The following is a 27,482-nucleotide window of genomic DNA, read 5'->3' on the forward strand; positions in this document are numbered from 1 at the left end:
CTGAATGCTGAAATCAAGCTGTTTAAAATTATGTTGATGCAGTGAAATATTACATTTGCATGAATATTTGAATTATGACAGCTTTTACTGCTCTGTAACTTAAGTAAATGTTTCATTTGATTTCCTTTTGTCCTTCCATAAAGATTTATCTGTGGCTTGAAAGGGAACCTAATTTTTTTAGTGTAAGGAAAAGTTCTACTGCTGCAAGCATTCAGGAATGGACATAAGGAAAACTGCATTGTCCAGGATCTCCTACAGGTACGAGGTATTTCCATGACAGAAGTGAAACGGAACAATTACATTCTCTGTCAGATACACCTTGTTTTTTAAGGGACCTTAAATCTCCACAGAGCATATTTTCTCTTAGGCTGTGGTCCTTAACCTTTGTGGCAGACCTCTGTACCTGTGGAGAACCTTTTCAAGGCCATATTCCCTGGGATCACCAAATGTGTAAAGCTCCCCAGGCCTATAGATCATCAAATAAGTGCTGAATTTACCAGTAGCTTCTCATGAAACTACTAAAAAGACAAGAGTGGATTGTACTTTCCAGCAGTACAGGAGGATATGAATGTCACCTTGGACACAAGTCCTTAAATAAAATTTGTTTCTTAACTTCCCTTGTTCTCACCAACAAGGAGAGGCTGATGGGGCACATGAAGTTCAAGGGCAGCCTGGGCTGCAGTAATCATGAAATAAGAGGAGTACAAGATCCTCACGCCAGTGAGGAAGGCACACAGCAAGCTCACTACCTTGGACCTCAGGAGAGTAGACTTGGGCCTCTTCAGGAACCTGCTTGGTAGAGTGCCATGGAATAAAGCCCTGGAGAGAAGAGGGGCCCAAGAGAACTGGCTAATATTCAAAGATCACGTCTTCCAAGCTTAGGAGTGATGCATCCCAACAAAGAGAAGTCAGGCAGAAATGCCAGGAGGCCTGTGTGGATGAGCAAAGAACTTGTTGACAAACAAAAGAAGGAAGACTACAGAGAGTGGAAACAAGAGCTGGTGGCCTGGGAGTAATACAGAGAGAATGTCTGAAGAGCCAGGGATCATGTTAGGAAAGCTAAAGCCCTGATCGAATTAAATCTGGCCAGCAGCATAAAGGACAAGAAGAAAAGTTTCTATAGGTACTGTGGTGAATTAAAGAAAGATTAGGGAAAATGTTGTCCCTCTCTGGAAGGAAACGGGAGGTGTGGTTACCCGGGACACAAAGAAGGCTGAAGTACTCTATGAATATTTTGCCTTGGTCTTCACCAGCAAGTGCTCCAGCTACATACACTGTCCGAGTCACAGGAGGTAAAGGCAGGGACTGGGAAAATGAAAACCCACCCACTGCAGGAGAAGATCAGGTTTGGGAACATCCAAGGAACCTGAAGGTGCACAGGATCACAGGACCTGATCATCATTTGTGAGTCCTGAGGGAGTTGGTGGAGGAAATGGCTAAGCTGCTATCTATCATATTTCAGAAGTCATGGCAGTCCAGTGAAGTTTCCAGTGACTGGAAATGGGGAAACTTAGAACTGTCATTTCTAAAGATTAAAAAAGAAAAAGGAAAACCCAGGGAACGACAGGCCAGTCAGTCTCATCTCTGTGCTCTGCAATTCATGGAGCAGATCCTCCTGGAAGCTACGCTAAGACACATGGAAAATAAGGAGATAACTGGAGACAACAGGCACAGCTTTACTAAGGGCAAATCATACCTGACATATTTGGTGGCCTCCTACGATGGGTGGATAAGGGAATGTCATCTAACTGGACTTGTACAAAGCATTTGATGCTTCCAGGCACACCCTTGACTACAGTGGAGAGACCTGGATTTGACAGGTCGACCACTCAGTAGATAAGGAATTGACTGAATGGTCCTGCTTAAAGAGTTGTGGCCAATGACCAGGAGTCCGGGTGGAGAGGAGTGATGAGTGGTGCTCCTCGGGGGTCTGCACTAGGGCCAGTATCTTTGTCAGGGACACAGACAGTGGGATCAGGTGCACCAGCAGCAGGTTGGCTAATGACACCAAGCTTTGTGGTGTCACGACTGCTTGAGGGGCCATAACATGCTGGAGGCCTCCAGCATAAGACATGAACCTCCTGGGGCAGGTCCAGAGAAGGGCCACGGAACTGACCGGAGAGCTGTAACATCTCTCTTATGTGGAAAGGATGTGAGAGTTGGGGTTGTTCAGTTTGGAGAAGAAAAGTCTGGGATGTTTTGTAGCACCTTCCAGTATGTAAAGGCCCCACAAGAAAATGAAGGAAGTTTTACAAGGGTGTGTAGTGATAGGACAAGGGGGAATGGTTTTAAGCTGAAAGAGGATAGGTTTAAATTAGGTATCAGGAAGAAATTCTTTACTGTGAGGGTGGTCAGACACTGGAACAGGTTCCCCAGGGGAGTGGTGGATGCCCTATCCCTGGAAGTTCAGGTTGGATGGGGCTTTGAGCAACCTGGTATAGTGGGAGGTGATCCTGCCTGTGACAAGGAGGTTGAAACTAGGTGATCTTTAAGGTCCCTTTCCATATCAATCTATGATTCTGTGATTGTATGATTCTATGATTCTTACTGGTTTAAGCAGTCCAATCTACAGGGCAAAGAAAAACAAAAGAAAAGGACTTTTTTCCTATATTCCTACTGCTGTTTTTACATATGGATACAAGTTTGTAATTATTTTGAACCCATTATCTTGCATTAAGAATATCATATATACACCTCCCTGTACCAGTCTTTCAGTTGTGTGTATAATATAGAAAAAGCCATCAGATTATGTCTTACTTTCAAATCAACATCAAAGCACCTATAAATGAAACAACATTTATGAGGTTTAAGCAATGAATTAAAAAGAAATACATGTAACTTTATCACTGCTTTTATTATAAAACTCTGTTGCACTCTAGCCTGAGCATTTTAAAACATCCTGTGACTGTAAATGACACTTTGCTAATACTAAAATACACGTTTTAGTTCAAAGAGCCTCATAAGTTTAAAATACTATGAGTCTTATTTTTCAGTGATAGACATGCAAAGTTCTTCCGGGAATTATGCAGATTTCTCCTTGATTTTTTACTACCTACTTCCACAAAAACTTGTTAAACAAGGATGGTTTCAGTGGTCAAATGTTACCACCAATGAAATTCCTCTAGCAGTAGTGGTTTTCCAATAATGTGTTAATATTCAGTATTGTTCTACTCAAGAAAGGGCAACTAGACATACTAGAGATTTTCTAAATACTTTTCCTGTGTGTCTTTTCCCACATCATGGATAAAAGCACATAAAATTCTAAATAGAACAAGATACAGAACCCCTTCCCTAAACAACATGGAAACATATCCTATTTCCCAAGCACATGCTTGGTCTAAAGTGTTTCCAGCCACTTCTTATGCTTCCCACTTTCTATCTCACCCCCTACAGACCATATGCCAAAGACAGGCTTCACTCCTTTGCTCACAAAAGTCCAGACTTTACGCTACAAGGCACTTAGTAGAGTATTTTTGGGGCAAAGTATGTGATGTGGTCATCTGCCTCAGACACTGTCAGAGGGAGGAAACCAGGAGAAGATGACAGCAAACAGCTCTCCGCACCACCAAGTTTGTTGCAGGAGCAGCTGGTGTGGATTTGTGCCTGGACTGCAGAGACCCAGCTCAGCCACTACTGCCACGTTACTCGGGTTATGGCTTGAGTTACACCCTTTCACAGCACCTGTTCTGGCAGATGTGTGAAGTCTCAGGGCCTGCATGAAGGCTGCACTTCATATAAGTACCACACATTGCCAAATCTTGGGACCACTGAGCATAGGTCATTAATTGGCATAAGTACACCAGATCAGGCTGGCAAGAACAGCTCTACAAAAAAAGCCCTGAACTCCCTTTGAACTGTGGTCTGTGTTGCTCCACAGCATCATGGACTCAACTGTCATATCCATGCTCCAGAAAATTAAGTATGTTGTTCCTCTACTCAGGAGTCTTGCAAAAGGAGAATAGTGCAGGCAAATGTTGAAGTTTTCTTGCTTGACCCAACAATCAATGAGAATCTCATTGACAATATAGATCACATCTTCTTGAAAAAATTTTAAGCCAAAAAATATCAGTTTACTAAAAGCTATGAAAATTATCACATGAAAGAAATACAATACCTGTTTGTTGTTTTCATTGGTACAATGCAGCCTTTTGAGGGACACAAAGTGTCTTATTTGCCTACCAACAGAAATAATCACTTGTTACTGTATCAAATTGTAAAGAGAGAAGTGAAGTGATACACTGATATTTTCTAAAGGAGAGATCTCCAAGCCGTCCTGATACCAGATACCAAGCCCAAAACCAGCAAGACAACTGGGTGACTAGCACTCACTCCTTCATGAAGCATAACATTGAGGTTTTTATCCCAGGACACCTGATCCTTCTGTTGCTCCAGGAATTCTCCTGCAGATCTTGGAGCTGAATTTGGCAATGTGTCCATTCTAAACTGCGAAGGTGGGAACATGTACAAGCACACACACGAACATGGGGTTGTCCAGTTGCTAAATACATGGAGGTTCATGTCAAACTTACAGATGCAGAAAGCAGAGAGAAGGCCCTAAAACCCAGAAATCAATTATGTTCCGGACAAGTTAGTTACCCTCCTTGACCGACCACAGGTGTTATCTTCACGTGCTGCTGGATACTGTCTCCTGATTTTTTTCTTGCGTAGTAAACTCCTTGCCATTCCTAAGGAAACACACACAACAGTGACAGCATCTGAGCACACATAGCTTACAGTCAAATATTCATTTATTATTGCATAGTCCTTATGTACTAAATTATTATTTTTATTTCATGGTTGTCTTCTTAAAAATAGTATAAAATTAATATACTATTAAGTATAACAGAGAGAGAGCAGCAACTACTCACCCAGTGGAGAGCAGCACCTTTAACTGATGTAAGGACAGTATAATTATATTTCTCTTGGGAGAAAGTATTTTTTACAAGGAACTTTACAATTTTTACAAGGAACTTTAGGTATCATCTACTTAAAGAGGTGACAAACATTCTTGCTAGGTGCCACCATAAGAAGCAGTGGCTGCAACAAAAGGATATCCCTTGGGACCAGCAGAAGCGAACCCTGTGCCAAGCACCATTCAGCTTTGAAGTTGTTGGTTGTCATGCAATATATATGCTAAATTTCAGAAGTCTTTGATCTAAAGATGTCCTTCAACTAATCTCAAAGAGGAATAATTTTAAGGAGGGAACTACCTGGCAGCAGAGTAGGATGAAGTCGGAAAATGGGTAAAAGACACCTTTGAGCAGGCAGTACTAGCTCCTGGGCAGCCCATATAAATGAGGAGGAGCACAGCAGGAGTGGCCTGTGGGTACTGCTAATGAACCAAGGTGAACCTGCAAACAACTCCAGACAGTGACTCACAAAGCTCAGATCATTGCTGGATGTGACTCAAAGGTTCAAGAACTCCCCAAAGTTCTTGAAGCAGAACATGAGAGTGGGAAGGGCAACAGGTATTTCTGCAGCCCAGGGGAGATGGGATAGGAGACTGTTGCATGTGTTAGGAGAATGTATTGCCAGGCTCATCACCCCAACGACAGGAGTTCACAGTGCACTGCAGATATTCTAACTACAGTTATTAGGAAAGCAAACCCCACTGGTTGCCAATACATTTTGGTGCTTTAAGTATGCAGTTAGTGAAGGCTCTGCTGTTTGACAGAACAGTTACACATTTTGTTTGGATGATTCAGCCACCTGAGAGACTGACTGAGGGACAAACTGTTACATTCCAACTAACAAAAGCTCCATGGGCTCTAAGCAAAACAGAAACACAGAAAACATTCTGATACTGATCTTAAGCCAACAAATCAGCAGGAGTTCAGTCAGATCCTAAAAGCAAAGCTAATGAGATCTGTAGTCACTTGTCTGTGATATGAGCTGTTGTGCTTAGACATCTGAGAAGCAGAATTCTGGTCTTACATGTATATTCATGAAAAACACATCTTGTGTTCTTAAACCTACAGCAATAAAAACCAAAGCAGAATAGAACTCTGTAGCAGTTTCAAAGGAGTTTGTTTTATTTGCTTACCTTTCCTTTTTTAATAAATGTGTTTATGTTGTCCAAAAGGTCTGTAGAGTTTTTATCACTTTTAGGTAGTTCAGTGAGCTCCTTGCCAATAAGCTCTCCCTTGCAGTACCCCATCATCCGTTCAAAGGCTGGATTAACATACTGCCAAAACAAAGGTACATTAGGACAATATCAAAAAGAATTTATTTCAAGGATAATAACTTATATAAGTATCGAAGTGTGACAAGTTATATAGCTAAAGGCACAACCACTCATCCCTACAACTCAGTGTTTCTCATATAAAATACTACGTAATGGTGAAACATTTTATTCAAGTAAGAGGCTGAACAGAGAAGGTGATATGTAATCTATCAGAAAGCACAGAAAGACAGTGAATGCAGAGAAAAAACATTACTGAAAACTACCATCTAAATGAAGTTACAGAAGGAAAATCCGTAAAAATTCAGCAGGCATCAGTGTGCAGCAACCAGAAATTAGGCAGTTCATTTTACAAGGCTTTCTAATGGGCAACAAAGCTAAAATACTGAAATAGAACAGGGACTACTTTGGGTTTCCTCTTTTCAAATTCTGTAAGATAGTTAACATTTTCCCCCCTACCTGAATGACATGATCTTCACTGGTTATTTCTACAGCTTCCTGACAATGGTCTAATGCTGTAAACACTGCATTACAAGCCCTGAAATTAGCAAATGATTAGCACATTAGTTTTTTTGTTAGAACATTTTGTTCACTATAAATACATGATTAAATTGTACTTATCAGTAGATGAACCACAAAGTAGCAGTTGTTTTGACTAGACCATGTCACTATCTTTATTATGACTTTTTCAAAACATCCAGCCTCAGACATCCCTGTTGTTAACGTGCTTTTACTGCAGATTACATTATAAAAGTGCTCATAGATACTGCAGCATCTTAATAGTATACTTGTACCTACATACATGCTTTGGACAGCAGGAACTAACAGTGAGCAGTAAAAATAACACATACTATTACATCAAAATGTTTTGTGATCATTAAAAATTTGGAACACAAAAATCACGACAGCAGGTATATACAAAGTTTTCAATACAGCAAGTAGATTGGCACTGTAAAAGAAACTGTAATACAACACAGTTAAAGGAAGCAATAGAACCATGTCAAAGTTCTAGTTCAAAAAATACCAATTTTCTTGCTTCCAAGTAATAATGCAGTGACTGGACTTCCATACATCCTGATCTTTAAGAACCCAGATGATCTTTGATCCCCATTTTTTTTCCAGGGCTATCCTTGAACTAATGCCAGAAAACAGAAGCCTTATCTTCTTGCTACAGAATTCAAATTGCTTAAATTATGATTTATACAGGACGACATTAACATTAATATAGGCTCCTAATACTAGGGAAAAATGTATATCTCATAGAATCATAGGATGATTTGGGTTGGAAGGGACATGAAGACCATGTAGTTCCAACACCCTACCATGGCCAGGAAGAGTACATACTAGAAGAAACAACCCAGGCATACTTCTTTTGATAGGTATCAGTACTTCATCTTTGATTTGCACTAAAGACTAATTATATTCTAAATAAGTCTCATTGCGGGAGCAAAACCGCACTGTGCATAAACATTCCTGTATACAGTATTTACCTAAAAGGAACATCTTGCTTCCAGGCTGCATAGCAGAGTTTGAATTAATACCAGTGACTAGAGAATTAAGAAATACAGAACATTGCTACTTCTCCTTATTACAGAAGTAACTCAAAACCAAATAGGATACATGAAGAGATATACACAGAAACACAGACACACAGTTATGTGGATGAAGATTTGTAGGAAGTAAGTGTTTTATACGGAAGATGACAGAAGTGTTTCTGCTCATAGAGTAAAAGGAGCTCGGAGTATAATTTTATATGTGATTTTCTAGCAGTTCAAGCTGGTTCCCGAGTGTGATTTTGTGCTGTGTGAAGGAACTAATTTGTCTCAGTGATAGATGCCTGTCTGGTACATCAGCTGCTAACAAATGTAATTACACAGAATTTCTGTAAGAAAACACACATATATTTGCACTATTCAAGCCTTAGTATTTTCTTTTGATCTGGCAAGCAAGCCAGCAAAATTACAAGTTAAAATGGCCCATATCCCCTTTAATTAGCACACAGATGTCCAACCAAGTTTCAAACCAGAACCAGCTATGTGGAAAAGTGGAGTCCATGCTAGGAACAGAAAGACACTTCTGACCGCTGATGTGACCTCATATACTGCTCTCTGGGGCTGGTGCTAGTTTTTCATCACATTTCTCTTGTGTCTGAACATGTGACATATCCTGGGTTTAATTCTCTCAACAAACTTCCTGCATTCTCTTCCCTTTCACTTTTACAAAGCTGTGTAGAAGACTTGCAGATCACTGGCAAGTGGCACTGACATGAAGTGCAGCACCTTTTTCCCCACTTAATTAAACCACACAAATGAAAAAAAAGAATTGTACCTGAACGCTATAACCAGTATCAGTTCTGATTAGTTTTTAATGGCATCTGCCTAATAAGACAGAGGTAGGGGGAATTCCTGCTGAGTTATGGAAAACAACTTTTAAAATTGTGTAAACCAAAATTCAATTTTTTTTTCCCTGAAATTTTACTGTAATTGCAGTTTGCATGCATGAACATGCAATCATGTGAAATGTGAAGTCACTTTGGTATCAGTTTGCAAAGAAAATCTTAGAAAAATCACCTTCTTAAATAGACACACTGAAACTTGTAGAAAAGTGATAGTATTTTCTGTAGATGGAACTGGAATTAATTTATGCCACAGAGAGAACAGCCCTTTCTCTGCATTTCTTTCCTATCATTTCATATGGTTACATTGCACAAATATCTACATGCATGCAAAAGCACCTATATTAAATATAGAATTAGTCACATTAAGGAAAAAGTGCATGTGGGAATAAACATAATTTAACTTCTCACTATCATATACAACTGTGCTCCTGGCCTGCCAAGTCTCGGCCAAGCAAGAAAATAAAAACTCAGAGCTGAATCAAGATCGTATTCAGATCAAGCCTTTGAATATGAAATCTCAGACACGCAAGATCAAGAATGACTCTGTGAAATTTTACCATCATGTAAATTCGCAGTCCATACCTACATTGACTGAGCTTTCTCTGGGTACCAGTTACTAAGGCACTTCAGTTTGTCCTTTACAAAATAACAGGAGGAGAAAATATAAAATGTAGTGTATTACATACATACATACACATACATACAGATGCAAGACACACATATGCAGAGCTGGGAAGAAGCAGAAAGCAACATGATACAATTATTTAGACCAGGAGGTTGATGTTTGCAGTTTCTCACACTTCTACATACCGTAATTTGAACTGAGATCGCACTTCCCCGTATTCTATTTGAACCAGTTCATTGTAACAAGCAGTGACACTGCTGTTCTCCATGAATTGCTGGAAGACAAATCAAGAGTGTATTAAATAGGCTGTTATTTCTGTTCCTGCATCTAAAACTTAAACTTTTTAAAGAGAGCTGGCACGAGGCCAGTGAAGGTCACAAGGGTGATTAAGCACCTCTACCATGAGACAGGCCAAGAGAGCTGTCTCAGCCCGAAAAGGAGAAGGCTGAAGTGGAGAACTTATCAAAGTATATAAATATCTGAAGGAAGACTATAAGGAGACATAGCCAGCTTCTTTCTAGTGGTACCCAGTGACAGGACCAGAGGCAATGGGCACAAACAGAAGCACAGGAGGTTCAGGGAACCTGAACATCAGGCAACAGGGTGGGGTTTTTTTTTTTTTTTTTTTTGGGTTTTTTTTTTTTTTTTTTTTTTTTACTGTGAGGGTGACCTAGGCACAGGTTGCCCAGAGATGTTGCAGAGTCTCCATGCCTGGAAATGTTCAAAAGCTGTGTGGCATGGTCCTGGACAACTTGTTTTAGGTGGCTGTACTTGAGCAGGGAGGTTGGGCAAGATGACCCCTAGAGGTCCCTCCCAACCTCAACCATACTTTCCTTTTCTGTAGAAATAAGCTCTGGTTGTACCTTTTGTGTTGTGAATAATCATCTTTTCCTCAGGAATGAGTTTCTGTTTTTTAAGACAACACAAATATCTAAATACAAAGCAAGCATAAAAATATGCTAAATCCTTAACTCAATTTTCCCATTTGGTTTTAGCAATCCAACGCATACTCTTAAAAGAACCCCAAACACAGTCTCACACAAAACCAGTATTGCCTTGATGTTTTATTTTGAACACCTATCCTTCATTCACAAGGGAAATGGAAAACCTTAGAGACATAAAAACATTCATGCAAAAAAGAAAAAGATAAAGAATTATATTTGGCATTTGTTTCCAAGCAAATATTAAGGCTGAAGCTCAGAAAAGGAAGTAAGTTTGCTTCACAAGTAATCTCACTGAGCTGTCACTGTGAATTCAGAAGTGCAGAAAAGTATATAAAGTAGAAGCATGCTGGCCACAGTGAAAAAACTTTTACTCTAGACAGGAGAGAATGTTCTCTCTGTTAGGTTTGAAAGTGCTTGTGCTTGGTCCTGCTGAAATCAGAAATTTTATGTTGCTACAAAAGAAGTAGATTCTCTGACTTCAGTTAAAGTTTACTGATCAATCACGTGCACTGACTTTAGTTATCACAGGAAATGCCCTGTGTTGTCACTAGTTCTCACAGCACAGCTGCACACACAGTCCAGAGCAGCATGCAAATGTCCAAAGCAGAGCCTTCAAGAAATCTATGCTTCTGTCCTGGATGAAAAACTCTGTTTTGGGGACCAGTGGCTTAATTCCAAGTTGTGAGCAAAACATAAAAAAAGTAAAATTAAAAACAACTGTTGGCATGGGTCTGTTTCACTCCTTAATGTTAAGATCTTAAAATATTGCTGTAACTTTCACTTCATACACTACAGAATGCATGGGAAAACAAAAGGTACAATATCAAGCTGGCAGAAGCAAAGGAGCAAACAAAGTTTTGTTTTTGTATATCAAACTGCCTGCAAACAAACTTCTCTTCTACAGCAGTGTAGATTTAGATTTTCAGTTTTAGGGTGCTCTTTTAAATAATCAAATACATTTGTGCTAAATTCAAAACAATAAGAACAAATCTATCAATAATATAAAATTTATCAATGATGGCAACCTATTTTATGAAATAGACTTACTAGAATATACTAAGGCTCTTTATAAACTAAATTTTACAGTAGTGTGTTTTACTGAAAAAATTTAACCACTGCTGTTCACCTACAAAACTCTTGGCACAAATCTTTTGCTAAGAATCAAGAATTGCAGCTTATCAAAGTTCTAACTGTGCTCTTAACTGTTGTATAATCTTTTGCAGATGTACAGAATCACTTTCCCTACGTTCACAGTGTTGATGCTGGTCATTTGCTGGCTGACTCAAAGCTGAGAAATTGACTGGGACATGAAAATAGCAGGAGACATTTCCTTTTGTAATCTGTGCTTCTAATGTGACACAAGAATAAGAAGATCTCTGAACTCTCAGATATTAGAAGGCAGACAAAACACTTTCTTTACAGAAAGTTTCGTATGTATATAGTAGATTGTGATTTAAGTAATACGTACTCTTAAATTATTTTTTACTTCATTATAATGGGATTCTGCTGTTGTTCTTTATGGAACTTAGTACAAGCCACAAGAGTTATAAGCCAACAGGGATGCATAATTCTTCTTGCTTAGCAATAAAAATTAGGTTTAATATTAAAGACTTCTTTTATTCCAATCCAGAAAGTTTTAATAGTATCTGGTCAATGAGAATCAACATTTGTTTAGGAAAAAAGTTCAAAATACAATACAAGTTTGTAATTCAGTAACTGCAAATGTTAAGATCCCCTGTTTGCTGATTTAAATCATAGCTAAAAATCAGTCAGGAAGCTAAATTGCTTATTCAAATTAGCCCACCCTAAGTAGGCCACCACTATCAGATTTATGAGGCTGAGAGGAAAAAAAAATCAGCATAATTAATGTACTGGATTAGCAACAGCATTAATACACAAACACAAAAGCTGTTAATGATATAGGGGGAAAATCAGAAGATGTAATAAAATATATTCTTGAGAAGAAGGAAGAAAAAACAGAAATAAGTCAGCATAAAGAAAAACTTATGATTTCAGCAGGTATGATTTTCCAAAAATAAATTTCATTTTTGCTGCTGAGGAAGAGACTCCCCACAAATACACCTTTCTCTTTGAAGAAGGGTGTTTTTAAATCTTTGTGTGGTAATGGATTTAGTCCCTACCGATCCCCATCCAAGCAAAAATGATTCCTATGTGCACCCCACAGCAAAAGTAGAAATCTTGACATCAGATGCATTTTAAAGTCTTGAAAATAATTCCAATAGGGAATTATTACATTATGCAAGCTCTCTGATAAATTTGGGACAGCAAGAGAGAGTAGTTACTGCAGCTGTCAGGTGCAAAAAGATTTTTCTTTCCAAGGCAGAGAGCACCACTGAGCCGTGTCTCACAGCTGCACAGTCTCCTCTGACTTTACCCAGTGCTACACCTAGAGTTACAATCTAGCTCACAAAACATATTGCCCTGCATCATGTTCGAATGAAACCCTAGACCTGAGAAGTAATAAAGTTTTCTTTGAAAAATATTAAAGCCAGAGAGAGAGAGAGAGAGGGAGAGAGAGAAACTACACTAATAGAGCACTGGCCTTCTTGGGTTGACCTTTCTCTTAGATTCACCTTTTCCAATTTTTAGAGCATCTAAGTGCTTTAGAAATGCTTTGGCCCCACAATACCCTTGCAGTAGAGGCAAGATCTTATACCTCTTTTTTTGGGAGATGATCTGAAAATGGTAATTCTGGTTCATGTTCTGCTGTGTAAACAAACTTGGGCTGAATGTGAGTTAGCTCAGACACTGGACTCAGTATGAGCATAGGAACATGAGATTTTGGCTGGGTTAATTCCATCTCTTCCCTGATTTTACCTACTATAGTTAATTTTCCTAACTATAAATATATTTAAGAAAGTAAATACAGTTAATTCTAACTCCAGATGTGCTTCTTTTGCTTAAGTACACATCCTTCCCTATGAATGGCTAACTTAAAAAATGCAGCTGGTTTATTTTAGAGTAATGTAACAGTAATATCCATCCAAAGCCACTCACATAAAGATTAGGAGAGGATAAGCAACCTAGATTTTCAGAGCTGAGAACTCCTGCCTTTTGGCTCTCTCCTTCAAAACCCTTTGAGAAACAGCGTCAACAGTTATCTTCCCTTCTGCTGCTTGTACAGGAGTGTCTCTAACTCTGTACTAAGAAGAACTGTGCAAACCAACATAACAGACATAATGGGAAAAAAAATTCTTCTTCACACCACGAGCTGGACAGGTTTGTAGTCCCTTTAGAAGAGAAATCCCAGCAGCCTCAGACACACAGGGGGATCTGGGTGATGAGCCAGCATGTTGCAATATTTTAATCAGAGTCTCCCAACATTGTTTTTTAGTGCAGTCATCAACAAAACCCACCCACTACCCAGCCAGACCACATGGAAGTAATCTCAGTACTCCTGCCATTCTGAAAGGACTAGCTACGTCACAGAGTTTCTCATTTCATATGCTTCTGGAACACACTGTTGAAAAGAAAAGTAAATTAACTGCCACTGCTTTCTTAACAATAAATTTCTGACAGAAAAGGATGTATAATTTTCAATTTGAGGAAGTGGAAGTGTCTGTAATTGATGAAGTTACTATGTTTCCTATATTACATAGGCAATTTATACATACCCTATCAAAGCCTGCATCAAGAAGGGGAAGAACAGAAGTCTCTTCTTGGTCAGCAGATCTACAAAACAAAATCACAGAACCACAGAATTATTCAGGTTGGAAAAGACTGTTAAGATCATCTAGTCAAACCTTTAACCCAGAACTGCTAAGCCCACCAGAACCATTTCCAAAGTGCCACATCCACACATCTTTTAAATACTTCCAGGGATGATGATTCCACGCTCCTGAGCAGCCTGTTCCAACGCTTGCAATCCTTTCAGGGAAGAAATTTTTCCTAATGCCCTGTCTAAACCTCTCTTAGCACAAATTAAGGCCATTTCATCTTGTCAGGTCCCTTGCTACTTGGGAGAAAAGACTCACCCCCACCTGGGTATAGCCTCCTTTCAGGTAGTTGTAGAGCGAAACAAGGTCATCCCTGAGCCTCCTTTCCTCCAGGCTAAACACCCTCAGCTTCCTCAGCCACTCCTCATAGGACTTGTGCTCCAGACCCTTCACCAGCTCTGTTGCCCTTCTCTGGACATCATCTCAATGTCCTTTTTGTAATGAGGGCCCAGAGCTGGACACAAGATTTGAAGTGTGGCTTCACCAGTGCCGAGTATGAGGGGAGAATCCCTACCCTGGTCCTGCTGGCCACACTGTTGCTGATCCAGGCCAGGATGCCATTGGCCTTCTTGGCCACCTGGGCACACCCTGGCTCACGTTCAGTCGCTGTCACCAGCACCCCCAGGTCCTTTTCCTGTGGGCAGCTTTCCAGCCACTCTGCCCCAGCCTGTGGCACTGCCTGGGGTTGTTGTGACCCAAGAGCAGGACCTGGCACTGGCCCTTGTTGAACCTCACACCATCGGCCTCAGCCCATGATCCAGCCTGTCCAGATCCCTCTGCAGAGCCTTCCTGCCCTCCAGCAGATCAGCACTCCCACCCAGCTTGGTGTCACCTGCAAACTGACCGAGGGTGCACTCAATCCCATTGTCCAGGACATTGAAACAGATATTAAGCAGGGCTGGTACATTGTATGGGCACAGAACACTTGAGGATTAGATGGTATGAATTTGACATAGTTCTCTGACTATAATGAACTCAGTGAGAAGAGTTTTTCCTAAAATACATACGTAAAATCATACTATTACAGAAGTTGGTGCTATAGCCTTCTATTATAGGTATTTGCAGCTTTTATACAGCTTGATAGTTATTCCTACAGCAAACCTGACAGGTCGTCCAGAGAAGTCCTGTATCTCTTTACATACACAGAAGGCAATTGCAAAAAGAAAGTATGAAAAAGATAAAAGACGTTCTGTGATATCCTATGAGAAACAATCTTAAAAAAATGTTATTAAGATAAAGTTAAGTTGCAAAATCTTGTTCAGCAGCAAATCTAGTTGATTTTCAAATCTTGCCAGTAATAGTTCTCCTGCCACTCTATTTCCTAATATTTTAATTGATCTAGGAAATTAATAAAATGACAATGGATTCAGTAGTGTGTAGGAGTTATAACAAGGGTATTTGAAGGTATTTGATAAATATATATTTAAATCAGTAAGAATTCTTCTTAAATGCATGGGGTGTGAATTAGTGAATAAGGGTTTCAGGACAACATTCTGGTGAATTTAGCATCAACAGGATTGAAGTTTTCCCCAGAACCCAGTTCAATAAACAACGTGTTACTTATCTAGTAATTTCCTTTAGAAAGTAATACACAGCTTTCTGGTTTTGGTTTGGATTTTCTTTTTCTCTTAGAAAAAACACATACCTGTTTGATTTTCTTACTATACAACCCGTTCCGAAGGTGACAGTGATAATACTAATCTGCACTAAAGGAAAGTTATAAAACACTCAAATAAAACATAAAACATCACTAGCGCATTTTGGGTGAAAAATACTGCATTTACTCTGTAAGACTTGCTAGTAAGATATAACTGTTCTATGTTAAATTACTGTTCTTACAAAGTAAAATAAAAACCTTTCACAAACCAGTAATACTTACGTGCGTGGAACCACAGCAAGTATTACAGTATGCTCTGATGGCTCTGTGGCACGAATAGACCTGAGGAAACAAAAATTTGTCAGTTACACTGAATGCTTTCTCAATATTGTTCTGAGTACCTTCACTGAAAATATAAATGAAAGTCAGGACTGAAAGACACCACTGAGGCTAGAAAATACGATAGTACACTGCCAAACCTGCCTATCCCCACTTAGACAATCCATTTTCATTTTGCCACCAGATTTCTCATTTTGCTCTAAGCAGGTAAGAAGGCAAAAGCTCCAAAACCACAGAGTACAAACATCAGCTTTTCAAACCCACTCTCATGACCTAGTGAAGGTTTCCCCTGTGTACTCAGCTTATCTGGGGCAGACTGCCCTGAATTCAAGAGTTGAGAAAGGTCAGTCCATGCAAAGCATTTTCAGTGCCCTTCACTAATTTAAACAAGAATCTCTGCCCCCTCTAATATTTACCACTGTCCTTCTAGACATCACAAAATTTTGTTTACAGGATGGGAAGTACTTTCAAGGCATGCAAGTAAGAAAAGTGGGCATAACAAATTACGAAAGACTATAGTTTATTATATACAGAATAAGCAAAATTTCACCACCCTGCATATTATTGAGAAACCGAAAAAGATATTACCAGCTATCAGAAGAACACCCCATTTGTGTTTTACTGTCTAATCATAGGTTTTTGGACTCATATCACACTGTCCCGAATAAACAATCTTTATGTTCATCTGTTGGTCTTTAGAAGTATGGTAGAAGAACATACATCAGCACAAGTATTTGAGCACTAAATGCCCCTTGTCATAAACGCGGCGAATTTCAGCTCATGGCAGACTAGAAGCACAGTATGGTGCAAAATACATGCTGCAGCTGAAACAGTGTATTTTAGCAAAGAATTCCAATACTATGCACTCATAATCTTAATGCACCTTAGACACAACCATGTGGACTGGAAGTGTGATGAAAACCTTTGCGAAGAACTGGCAGTGCCTGACCTTGTGGACAAACACATTCCTTTGAAGTCTGCAGCTTCAGATTTTGCTGCAGCAGTAAGCCAGGAAAGATGCAGCACAGAGAGCAAGGAATAATTTCACAACAGCTTTGGCTTATGCTCTGATAGAAGCCCCTATGACCTAGAGACAATTCTACAATTCAACTTTGGCATAGTGTAGTTTTCATATCGTTATTCTCTTACAGATGTATGCAAACCTCCTGGCCTCAGTCCCCAAACTTCCATTTTACTACAATTTTAGGTGTTCATTTTTTGTTTGTTGTTTTTATCTTCTTTTCCCCCCTATTTTTTCTTTTAAAATTAGGAGGTTTGGTTTTGTACAATGTATTCTGCAGCTTAAGAGAAGCGTAAGGTCCTTTAGGTTACCTGCAGATATCTTCTGCATCAAAATATTTGGAGTTCCTGTGATCTATAACAATTATTTCCTGATGCTTATCCAGGAAACATTCAAGCGCTGACTCTGGAGTCCAGGCAACGTGGCACCTGTATCCCGCTCTGTCACAAGCCCACCAGAAGCCATTGCTTTGGTTGTCTTCTTTTGCAAAGACCAGCAAAACCTGCAGGGGATGGAAAACAGCAGCACCACATTAAACACATAAAGTAGTCCTCTGCATGGTGCAAGTCTTAACAAACACTTCTGCCCTGTAGAAGATTGAGTCTGCTTTGAAGTGGGAAGCTTGAACCACAGGTTGTAAAACAGCCAATGCGGTAGTACCTCTTTCTTAATGGATAAACTGGTCATCAATAGATAATCAATAGTTACCTGTTTTAAACAAGGACTGATATTTAGGACAAAACCAACTTGCCACATGATGATTTTTTCCTCCCTCCTGTTCCAATTCAATCAGCAACCAGCTGGAGTGTTCAAATATCATTGCCACTCTCAAACATCATTGCCACTCTCATCAGGCCATCCGAGCCGCACACACTTTTGATTGTAATGAACTGTCTGAAATGCAACTGCCTTAGTTATCCCTTATCATCCCTGAAGACATGGGCAAGCAATTAACACAGTTTTATTTGTTCTTTCTCCTTTAATGCAAAAAATATGGCATTAACCAATATTACTTCAAAGCCAAAAAGAGCAACACACAAGCAGGTATGTACAGGATGGAGTATGGAGGAAAAATATTCAAATACGAGAATTTTTTACCCAATAAATTGTCCCAAATTGTCCCTAAGCATATGAAGTAGTTTAGACAATTTCAACTGAACACTTAAGGAACTGCTCACACAAGGTAGGAAGTGTACTGAGGCACTAATCTAAAGATCAAGGAGATGCTGTAGGAAGCCTGTTTGCAAGCTGGCATAGAGAAGAGAGGCTGAAAACAGCTGTATTTCTGTGCTTCTCATGTAAAACAAAGTGTTTTTCAGAGAGAATAAATTTTTCTTCCTAGCCCTACAGTGCACACATTATCAGCGTCCAATTTATTCATACCAGTCGTGCAGACATTTCCCATTACAACTGCACATATTTACCATGGCTACTGATAACTAACCATGCTACCCTATGTGTCAGATATAGAAAAGGGCTCATTTATTGCCAATATGCTGTGAAAAAGAAGGCATCAAAAAGTCAAAAGTTTATCCACAGCTATTAAAATTGCACAAAAAGTCAGCACCCAGAGACTAGTTATGTATAAAGCAAAATCCTGTTCATTTCACAAATAAAAGTCATCCCCTGACTTTACTGAAGCAATCTGTTTAAGAAAAATATGCAAAATTTGCTCCAAATGCCTGTAGGAAAGGTCAATAACCTTTATCTGTCTTGCTTTATGCAGCTGGAGTGTCAGCACATGAATTTCAACACCATCAGTCTAGAAGCTAGAAAAGGTGACAGTAGCCTTCCTCTTGTCTTTAGTTGTCTGTATTGTTGACTTCTAAGCAATAAAAAAATCAATCATTGTTACTGTGACAGGACAACCAGAGTTTTATTAAACAATGGAAGAAAATGATACACTCAGAATTTCTGTAAATATTAAGAATGTAAAAGTTTCAATTTATTGGAAGGTTTTTGATTGCCATTATCAATAAGGAGATTTGGTTTACTGGCACTTAACACCCAAGATAACTGTTGTCACTCCTCCTAATCACTGATTTTTTTCCCAGCCATCAGTGTGTTGGAAAGCAGTGATGTGGCCAAGCTGCAGATTTTGCTGATTCCTGATTCAAGTCCCTGCTCTGATACAATTTTCTGTTTGGTTCCAACTGCCATTAGTTTTATTTTGTTCTTAGTCTGCAACATTGTGGGGAAAGAAAATTTGAGGAGGTTGGGGGCGGCTCATTTTTTGATCTCTTCCTTCTCTAGCACTCCCAGTTTGGAAACAAAGGATGGCAAAATGCAATCCTTTACCAGCTGTGAAATAACAGAGATTAATTAAACCATCCAATCTCTCACTAGTAGCTAATTATCAGTGTGCAAATCCTTCTGAGAATATTAACTTTGAAAGTTGTTTTAAAGTATTAATACTATGCTTTCTCATTAACATTTGTATGAAGCTTACTATAAATCATCAAAACATAACGTAACTACAAGTACATTTGAAGAATGCTGTCGAAGTCAAGATAAAAATATAACAATCCGTATAAACAACATGATCAAGGAAATGCTTAAATTCAATATGTGTTCCTTGGCAAAAAACTGCCAAATGTAGTTGTTCTTTTGCTGCATAGTATACCGATGTTACTGTAAAAAGATAATTTTACTCAATGTTGCCTAGTCTGGGAACACCATGGACTTTCTCTGTAGAGGCCTTTACAATTTTGGTGATGTACTGAAATTTTTACCCTCTTTCTAAGTATTTGCTTCACACAACCATTGCACATCTTGTTCCCAGTTCATTATACAAATACAGAAAATGGACAGAAATTTGCTTTAAAGAGTTTGAAAAACAAGAAGAAATACCAGCTGAGGACACACAGGCTACCAAATGGAAAAAGAAAATTACAGCAGCTTAAGAAGTTACTTATTATTTTCAAATCATCATATCCCAGCAAGAGACTTTCAAGGTGGAAAATACATAGTATCTCTGAATAAATTTACAGAGGGGCTGCTGTTATATTGGTATGAAGGAACAGTGAAATGCTGTGCATCATCGTGCTTCATTTGCAGCTCATCGGGGAAAATCACAGTGTCAACACTGTGGAAGAGATGATGGCAGATAAATGTCCTAAAAGGTGAGAAAATGCAGCATTTGAATAGGAACACACCCAAACATTTATGAGCAAACATTTCTGCAAGAGGATCCAACACCTTTTTTATGTGCACTAATTGTTTATAAAAACCACCGATCTCCTGTGTCCCCTGGAGGAAACACATTTTCACGTACTTTCAGCACGGTCATTTCTGAGGTCTTGAAATCAAACCATTCCTATTTGCAAGACTTGGCACAAAATTTAGGCAACTGTGCAAGCTGTATATGGGATGTTTGGAGAGTTGGAGTAGGCTGGTTTGCTTTGGACTCTTCCCTTTGTCTCTTAAGGCCAGGAGCACCTGGGTCACAATTCTGTACAAAATAAACCAGATTTTTCCTCTGACATATATGGTCATAAAGTCCAATGGGGAATCTATTAAATGGTTTATGGCAGGTCACAGGCACAAGTAAGGTCACTTCTCAGACAAAAAATGTGTGCCATTTTGAGGTTGGCACAGGTGTCCCATAACCGCCTAAAACACACCAGCAATAAAATGGACTTCACTAAGAAAAGCCCCAGTAGCAATTGTTTTAACAAACTGAACTTTCTCTCAGACAATTGTAAACATGATTAATCATCCACAAATAGACATTTAAAATGTGATATTCAGTAGCTGTTTGCACTGCACAGAGAAACACATAATTGTATTGTCAAGATGGAATAAAAGATTAGCACACCATTTTTTAAATGCGTGGCTGTGTGCAATACTTGCCAAATTATCTGAGGTAATGTGGCTTGTTCCACAAACAAATGAGGTGGGTTTACATAAAGTGTTTTACTTTACTGTAAGTAAGTTAATTTATGGCAACATCTTGAAGGAAAATTCTTCAGTTAATGATTTTCCTTAATAATTTCTGCTTAAGACAGATTCTTTTCGTACACAGATTCTCATTTGTGCAATGTAAGGACAAAATAACATCCCCATCTGAAAAGATACCAAGAAGAATGTCAGTTTTTAAAAACAACAAAAATCCAACTTTCCCTTGGGCAAATCCAATTTCTAGAAAGTAATATCCTGACCAAAGCACTGAGAGTATTTGTAGTTGTTAAATATCTGCTTGATAATCTTTCTGAAGATGAACATGACTTAAAATCATTTTTCCGTGAAGAGTTCCACAATTATGTGTTGAAATTCCCTGCAAAACCAAAGACTGTTCTACTGCTGAAGCCACTGCCCCACAGTCTTATTGCAGTATCAACAAGTAATTTCATCAGATTGAGTCATCATTAAGACTGAATGTAATGACATAAAAATGTAAAGCCTTATGATGCATTTCTTCCACACATAGGTTTTTCACACAGAGGGTGACTGGTGACTAAATGTCTCTGTAATTTACAGAATTAAGTGACCCATAAATTAATTCAGATTAATTACGTATCACTAAAACAATGTTAAAGGCTAAATTTATTTCATTTCCTATAATCTGAGAGTTTCAACATCCATTATAAGCTAAAAAAAAACCCACTTGGGATCTGATACTGTCACAGGAACAAAATCTACAGAAAAAGAAGCAGGTATGGATAAGAGCTGTTGCTCCTTAAGCTGAAGTTCAACCTATCTTGCTGGAGGTCGTGTGATTTCTTGGACTGGTGGTCTGTAGAACATAGTTCTCTGTCCTGTTACAGTTCTCTGTCCTGTTGTGCAAAATCCAGCAAAACTGAACACGTACGTAAGCTTCATGAAGCTCTCTGCTTTGGTATATCAAAATGGAACAGTTTTTAATATCCATAGGGGCAGCTCTTTCCCCAGTTAATGCACATACACACACTCCTACTGGCAGGACAGATAAAAGGAATTAGGGGACGTTAATGGAAATCTAAATGTCTTGTTTACCGAGTCAATTTACTTGTAGATCTCTTCTCAAGCAATCAGATACACAAAATGTACATTATCCATCTCACAGTCCTTGTACAAGTGAAATTAAAATATTATACTTAACTATAGAGGTTGAACCTTAATTTCTTCACCTGTTAACACTGAATTGGCTCTATCAGAAACTGAAGGAGCATCTTACCTGAATTGGGTGTTGTGTCAGTCTCATGGGCCCAACTTGTACTTCTGTAGTTGAAGCCTGCTAAAGAAGAGTAATACAGATTTTTTTTTTAGTCTGGTTCTTAATGAGATAGCATTTTACACACAAGAATTAAAGATCAAACAGAACCACAAAGGATGCTAAAAGGCACAGTGGCATATGACTAGCAGCCTAACTTGGTTGTTTTGAAGTGTATCTTACATGGTCATATTTACCAAATTTGTATATTTGTTTTACTTGCCTGTAAGTTAAAAATTGTAGGGTTTTAAATAAGGAAGCAAGAAACACACATTTCCTTTTCCCTCCTTCCCCAGCCTTGGTTACATAGAAGGATTGTTTTTGCTGAAGGCTACAGAAAGCTATTTATCTCTGGCCAAAAGTTATTCATTTGAATGTAGTACAGAATTTTTATTAAGGTCTTGTGACATATCCTAAATGATAATGTTTTAATGGTATTGATTAGGAAAGAAGTGACTTTTCAGAAAAGGGAACTTGTTTGGGTTGCAGATTTAAAGTTGTTTCCCAGAACCAGAGTCTTTAATTTTCAGGTAAAAATATCACTACCATGTGAGCTGTGACATTTTCAGAAGACATGAGAGCACATCATAATTTAAACCTACTGCAAGAAAGCCAGTAGACGTGGGCTGTGGCTGCTTTGTTTGTTTTACTTCTTAGGAGCTGGACCACACTAATACTTTTTGTATTTTTGTGTCTTGATACATTTCAGTACACTTCTCCTGTACACTACTGGTTTGTTTCACTTCAGATCATTAGCTACAGAAGGTTGTTAAGCAACTCAACAATACATATGTCCTCACACAGGTGCACACACTTAACGAGAAGAGTCTTTAAACCCTTAAAATGTTCATGTATATGGAGAATTAGTTGCAAGTCACCAATCTCCAAAAAGTCAGATTCTTTGGTTTCCTGGTTACCAGTTAGCCCAGGTGCCCCAGGTGTAGGTGAGTTAAAGCAATCACCCTGCAAGACGTAATCTGACCAAACCCCTAATTGCAGGCAGATTCCCAAGGCCATTCCCTGACACACAGGAATCCTGGAGCCTTATTTCTGTGGTATTTTGCTCTGTGGTACTCATAAGTTTGAGCCTTTGATACAGGCAACACTTAATCCTTAAAAAATGTATTTTTCAAAGGAATGTGTATAAACATTTAGAGCAGATGAAGTTCCCAGTATTCCATTCTTTTCTTTAGAGAATACAATACCATGTTAAGCATTAACAGCCTTGCCTGCATGTGAGACAGTGGAATTATGTATAGCTACAACTGACACGTTGGACTTTCATGCACCACTGCACATCGATTCTTCTCAGCCCAACAACGTACGTCAGAAGGTGGTAACGGGCAGCACTCCAAAAGATTAAACTACAAAGCCTGCCACTGTTTTCCAAAGCAAAAACTGCCCCCAATATAAGTGTAGTTAACCTCTCCTTTTCTCACAGAAAAGCTTCACTTCCCACTTGAGCTCCTGCTGTAGCAGAACATAGCTTAGTGCCAGTAAGACTATCTGAACAGAAATGGAAGTTAGCACCCATCATCAGCCATGAGTTAAGAGTAAGTTAAAGAAACAGTCCTCTGAAAGCTCAAAACCCCTCTTCCCCCAACCAAAAAACCCCAAACCCTGCACATTCACACTCCAATGGAACTAAGTACAAAGCTCTTAAATAAATCTTTTATCATTATATACTTTGATTTAAAAAATGTTTTGAAGTAATCTTATTAGACAAATCTGTAAGATTACACAACAGACTTCAGTCAGTCTCAGAGCAAAAGCTTATTTTTTGACAATACATAGCTCAAACTGTCTCAGAATCTGTGGATCAGGAGCCTGAGATTCTTCAACAAAGGAATACAGACACATCCATGTATGTTCAGACACAGATATTTATTTTATTATCCATTTATTAATGCCAGAGAAATATTAGGGAACTCACATTGTATATGAATGCTTTCCACTTTCTACCACTTCAGAGGACATCCAGTGTTAGTCATTCTGTATTGTCAAAACTGGAATAACTATGTCCAAGACACAGATCAATGCAGGCAAGTCTATCAAATCCTTTACAGAGATTACTTTATAGATTAGCCACTTTTCTTATCCTGTTTATTTTAAAACAGCAACAAAATAATCCACTCACTCAGACTCTGACTCAGAGTTTTTCTCCTGGCTCTTTCTGTGTCAGCCTCATGAATAGAAAGCACTTGAATAGAAGGACAAAAAAATCAGGGTCTTTCTCTCTCTATCTCTCTTCCTTCCAGTTTCAGGGTGCTCCTGTCTTTGCTAACAGCAGGAAAGCTAGGTAAAAATTAGAAAATCTGAGAGCCTTGATGTAGGTGAACTTGTCCCTGTCCTGCTTAGTGCAGACATGATGGGGTCAGAACCACACAGGGATGCAGAATAGGTGCTCTTATGTCTGAAAGATTGCTATGTATAGCCTTTAAGTCCCTAAAATGCTCAACTTCATTACTTATACAATGGATGGAAACAGATGGGACTGTCAAATCAAGACAGGTAATGGACCTGAGTTTGGGAAGGATAAATAAACCTTCTCATTAGATACAGCAAAAACTATGTCTGACATCCTCCTTTCTGGTCTTTAAGTTCTGAGTCTTGTTTTATAACCTGAATCAGACCCTCGGATTTATATGCCCAAATTGCTGCAGGTATAAGTGACTGACTCACTTTTCTCTTTCAAGACTCAGCTAAAGGAAGCAGCAAAAATAATGACATGTGTTCCTGGCCTTCACAAATCTCCTATGGATCTCCCACTGGCCTGGAGGGAATAATTCCACATCTTCTGAACTCCCAGAAGAATTTGATCATGTGGACATTCCGTATTAGTGATACCATGACCATACCTCTGTTCATTTCCTCACTTAAGTGGATATCACATTGCTGATGATTTCCAATTTAAATAAAGCTCTCATTATTTGACTGGCTGCCAGGAAGGACTGCTAATAGATCTGCAACCTAAATCAATTAGTGTAGTAGCTCATAACAGACTTTTCTGGTAAAACATGCAGAGACAAGCCTGATTCCAAAGAGGCCAGTGAGAAAATCCCCAATTTCAGTGAGCAGAGGAACAGACACTCTGTTGAAAGCAAAGAAATAACCACCTAGAAATAATAAAAGCTTAAAAACAGTAAAAAAAAAAGGTTTAACAGCTTTAACTTTTGAATACTATTTTACTATTTTTTATATTTTATAATCTCCTAAGCAACCTCCAAAGGAATCAGCTATGAAACAAATAATTAGACAAAGTCAATGGCACTTTCTTAGCTCTTATGCTTTTGTGTAAATCGGTGATCATCAATTATCTTACTATTGTAGCAGGGCCATTAAGCAAAATGCACTTACTACTTCATCGAATTTTCACCTTTCTAAATCCCCAGAACAAAAGTCTTCACCTCATTATGGCTGCAGACTTACAGCCCTTGCAGTTTATGAATCATCAATAATTACCAACACGCCATTGTAATTAGTGTTGACTAATTAGTACAGCAACATCTTCTTGCATAATTCTGTGCTGCTTCGGAGCAACAAAAGCAGCTATAGCCAACCAAGCAGTGAAGCAAAGGTGTTGGTGAGCTCAGTCTCTTAAAAAGGCTCAGGATGGATGTGCCAGTTGAGAAGCAACACACAGATGCCAAGGTCCCTTTGGATGCCCTTTTGCCCTGAGGGCTCCTTGCCCTATTCCCTTTCCCTGGTGCATCCCTTCGTTCAGCTCTGTAGTGTTTTCAGATGCCTTCCCCTTCGGTTTTTCAAGCAGGTTAACAGGAATCTCTTTTTGACCCAGCTTTCACCACAGCCTTGTGTTTGCCTGGCCACATCTCCCTATCTTTGCCAGGGCTCTTTTGTTCTTTCCCTGCAGCTCAGTTTCCTCTATCCACACTGATGGTGAAGATTGGCACCTCAGCCTCTCTCTTGGCTATTACCATTTCTAGATTTGACTTTGAACCTCAAGGCCCTTTGCTTTTTTTTTCGCCTGGTCAAACAGCAGTCCACAAACGTGTGACTTCAACACTGGCCTTAGTCTTGCATGAATTCCCTTATGAGACACAGGGCCAAGAGCTGTTCTCCAACACCCTTGGCCTGGAGCTGGTGTCCTGTTCCTCCACCTGCTAGAGCACACGACAGCAAATCTACACTTCTCTGTTCTTCCCCTTTTTTTTCTTTGTCTTGTCTTCCTTAGTAGAACTATATCACAATCTTTCTCCTCTTTTTTATCACTGCTGGTCCATTCAACTCCAATCCACTGGCATTTTGGTATAGTTTTTAACACTTGGCCACTCTTTCTCTGTTTGGAGTCTCCTTATATTTCTTTGCCAGCTTCAACTGTTACACAGAATATCACTTGACCTGTTTAGCAATTTGTGTTTATAAAGAAAGGGCAGATTTACAGGAGAAAACCGAAGAGCTCTTTTCAACTCTGAGTCAAAAAGCCCCTAAATGATAAGCTGGAAAAGGGGGAGACTAGGTAGGATGAATCACTCCTACAGTACATACTCATACTGCTGGAGACTTGGTCCTGAGCTAGATGGATTTTGGCCTGACCTTCCTCCCTGGCCTTTTCAGAAACCATCTTTCCCTACCTCACTCATTTGACTGACTGCCTCTTTATCCTCTCCACCCACCAGTACAGCTACTGTCACAACTCTCTTTCAGGAAGCACTGCTCTCTGCCACCTCTGTTGTCAAATTCTGTTGGGTTTTGTAGTTGTTATTTTTTTCCCCGTCAAATTCTCCTTGCTATGCTTCCCGGATGACTTTTACATCTACTTCCTGAGATGCTCACGCCCTTCATTTTCCTCGCCCCCACTAGAGGGCTGCCAACTCACTCTGCTCCACAAGCTGCTCCCCTCTTGCTAGCTGGCTGACACTTATCCAAGGAGTCCAGAGGAGCATCAGACGGTTGGATAGCTCAACTCTGAAGTTAATGCAAGGTCATGCTATTTTTTTTCTGAAAACAATCATCAAACACACATACCACTTAGAAAAAATAAGTTTCATTGCTGCAGTCTCTGCAAGCACCCTTAACAGAAGCCCAACCCATCAGGTACACAGGTAAAAAATACGCATTTGGAAGTGGTGGCCTGCTAACAACATGTGTGACAACACACACTGAGGTGCGCAGCATGAAAATACTACAGGCACAGGCAACACACTGGACCCCAAACCCACAAGACACGTATGTTTGGCAGGCTCTGCCGTACTTTGTACCTACATGTAGCTCAAGGGTAGAGTTCACAAACCTACATCTGGTTCTTGTGCCTCTGAAAAGCAAGAATTGGGACAAGGCCATATTGACACCCCCAATTGTGTCTGCACACAAAAGAATTAGAAATTTACAAGGGAGCGGAAAAAGTCAAGAGGAAAAAGAGCCCTTCCTTCCATTACTACTTTTACTCCTGGCTGATGAAATCCAGCTCCTGTTGCATACTCTCACCCAT

General features: G+C 39.3%; 1 protein-coding gene across 2 annotated transcripts in view; it reads right to left on the bottom strand.

Moving 5' to 3' along the window:
• Window positions 1-27,482, bottom strand: part of PDE8B (phosphodiesterase 8B) — a 73,536-nt gene that overhangs the window by 19,416 nt on the left and 26,638 nt on the right. Inside the window, exons 2-10 of one of the 2 annotated variants that reach the window (XM_039567641.1) lie at window positions 21,998-22,054; window positions 17,154-17,344; window positions 15,765-15,824; window positions 13,784-13,841; window positions 9,390-9,478; window positions 6,641-6,719; window positions 6,044-6,184; window positions 4,597-4,685; window positions 4,115-4,175 (exon numbers count right to left, since the gene is read on the bottom strand). In XM_039567641.1, the coding sequence (XP_039423575.1) occupies window positions 4,115-4,175; window positions 4,597-4,685; window positions 6,044-6,184; window positions 6,641-6,719; window positions 9,390-9,478; window positions 13,784-13,841; window positions 15,765-15,824; window positions 17,154-17,344; window positions 21,998-22,054 (825 nt within the window). Of the gene's footprint in view, window positions 1-4,114; window positions 4,176-4,596; window positions 4,686-6,043; window positions 6,185-6,640; window positions 6,720-9,389; window positions 9,479-13,783; window positions 13,842-15,764; window positions 15,825-17,153; window positions 17,345-21,997; window positions 22,058-27,482 lie in introns of both variants that reach the window. The other variant, XM_039567640.1, reaches the window with a different exon arrangement.

This window comes from Corvus cornix, chromosome Z (assembly GCF_000738735.6).
Source record: "Corvus cornix cornix isolate S_Up_H32 chromosome Z, ASM73873v5, whole genome shotgun sequence".
Taxonomy (NCBI): Eukaryota; Metazoa; Chordata; class Aves; order Passeriformes; family Corvidae; genus Corvus; species Corvus cornix.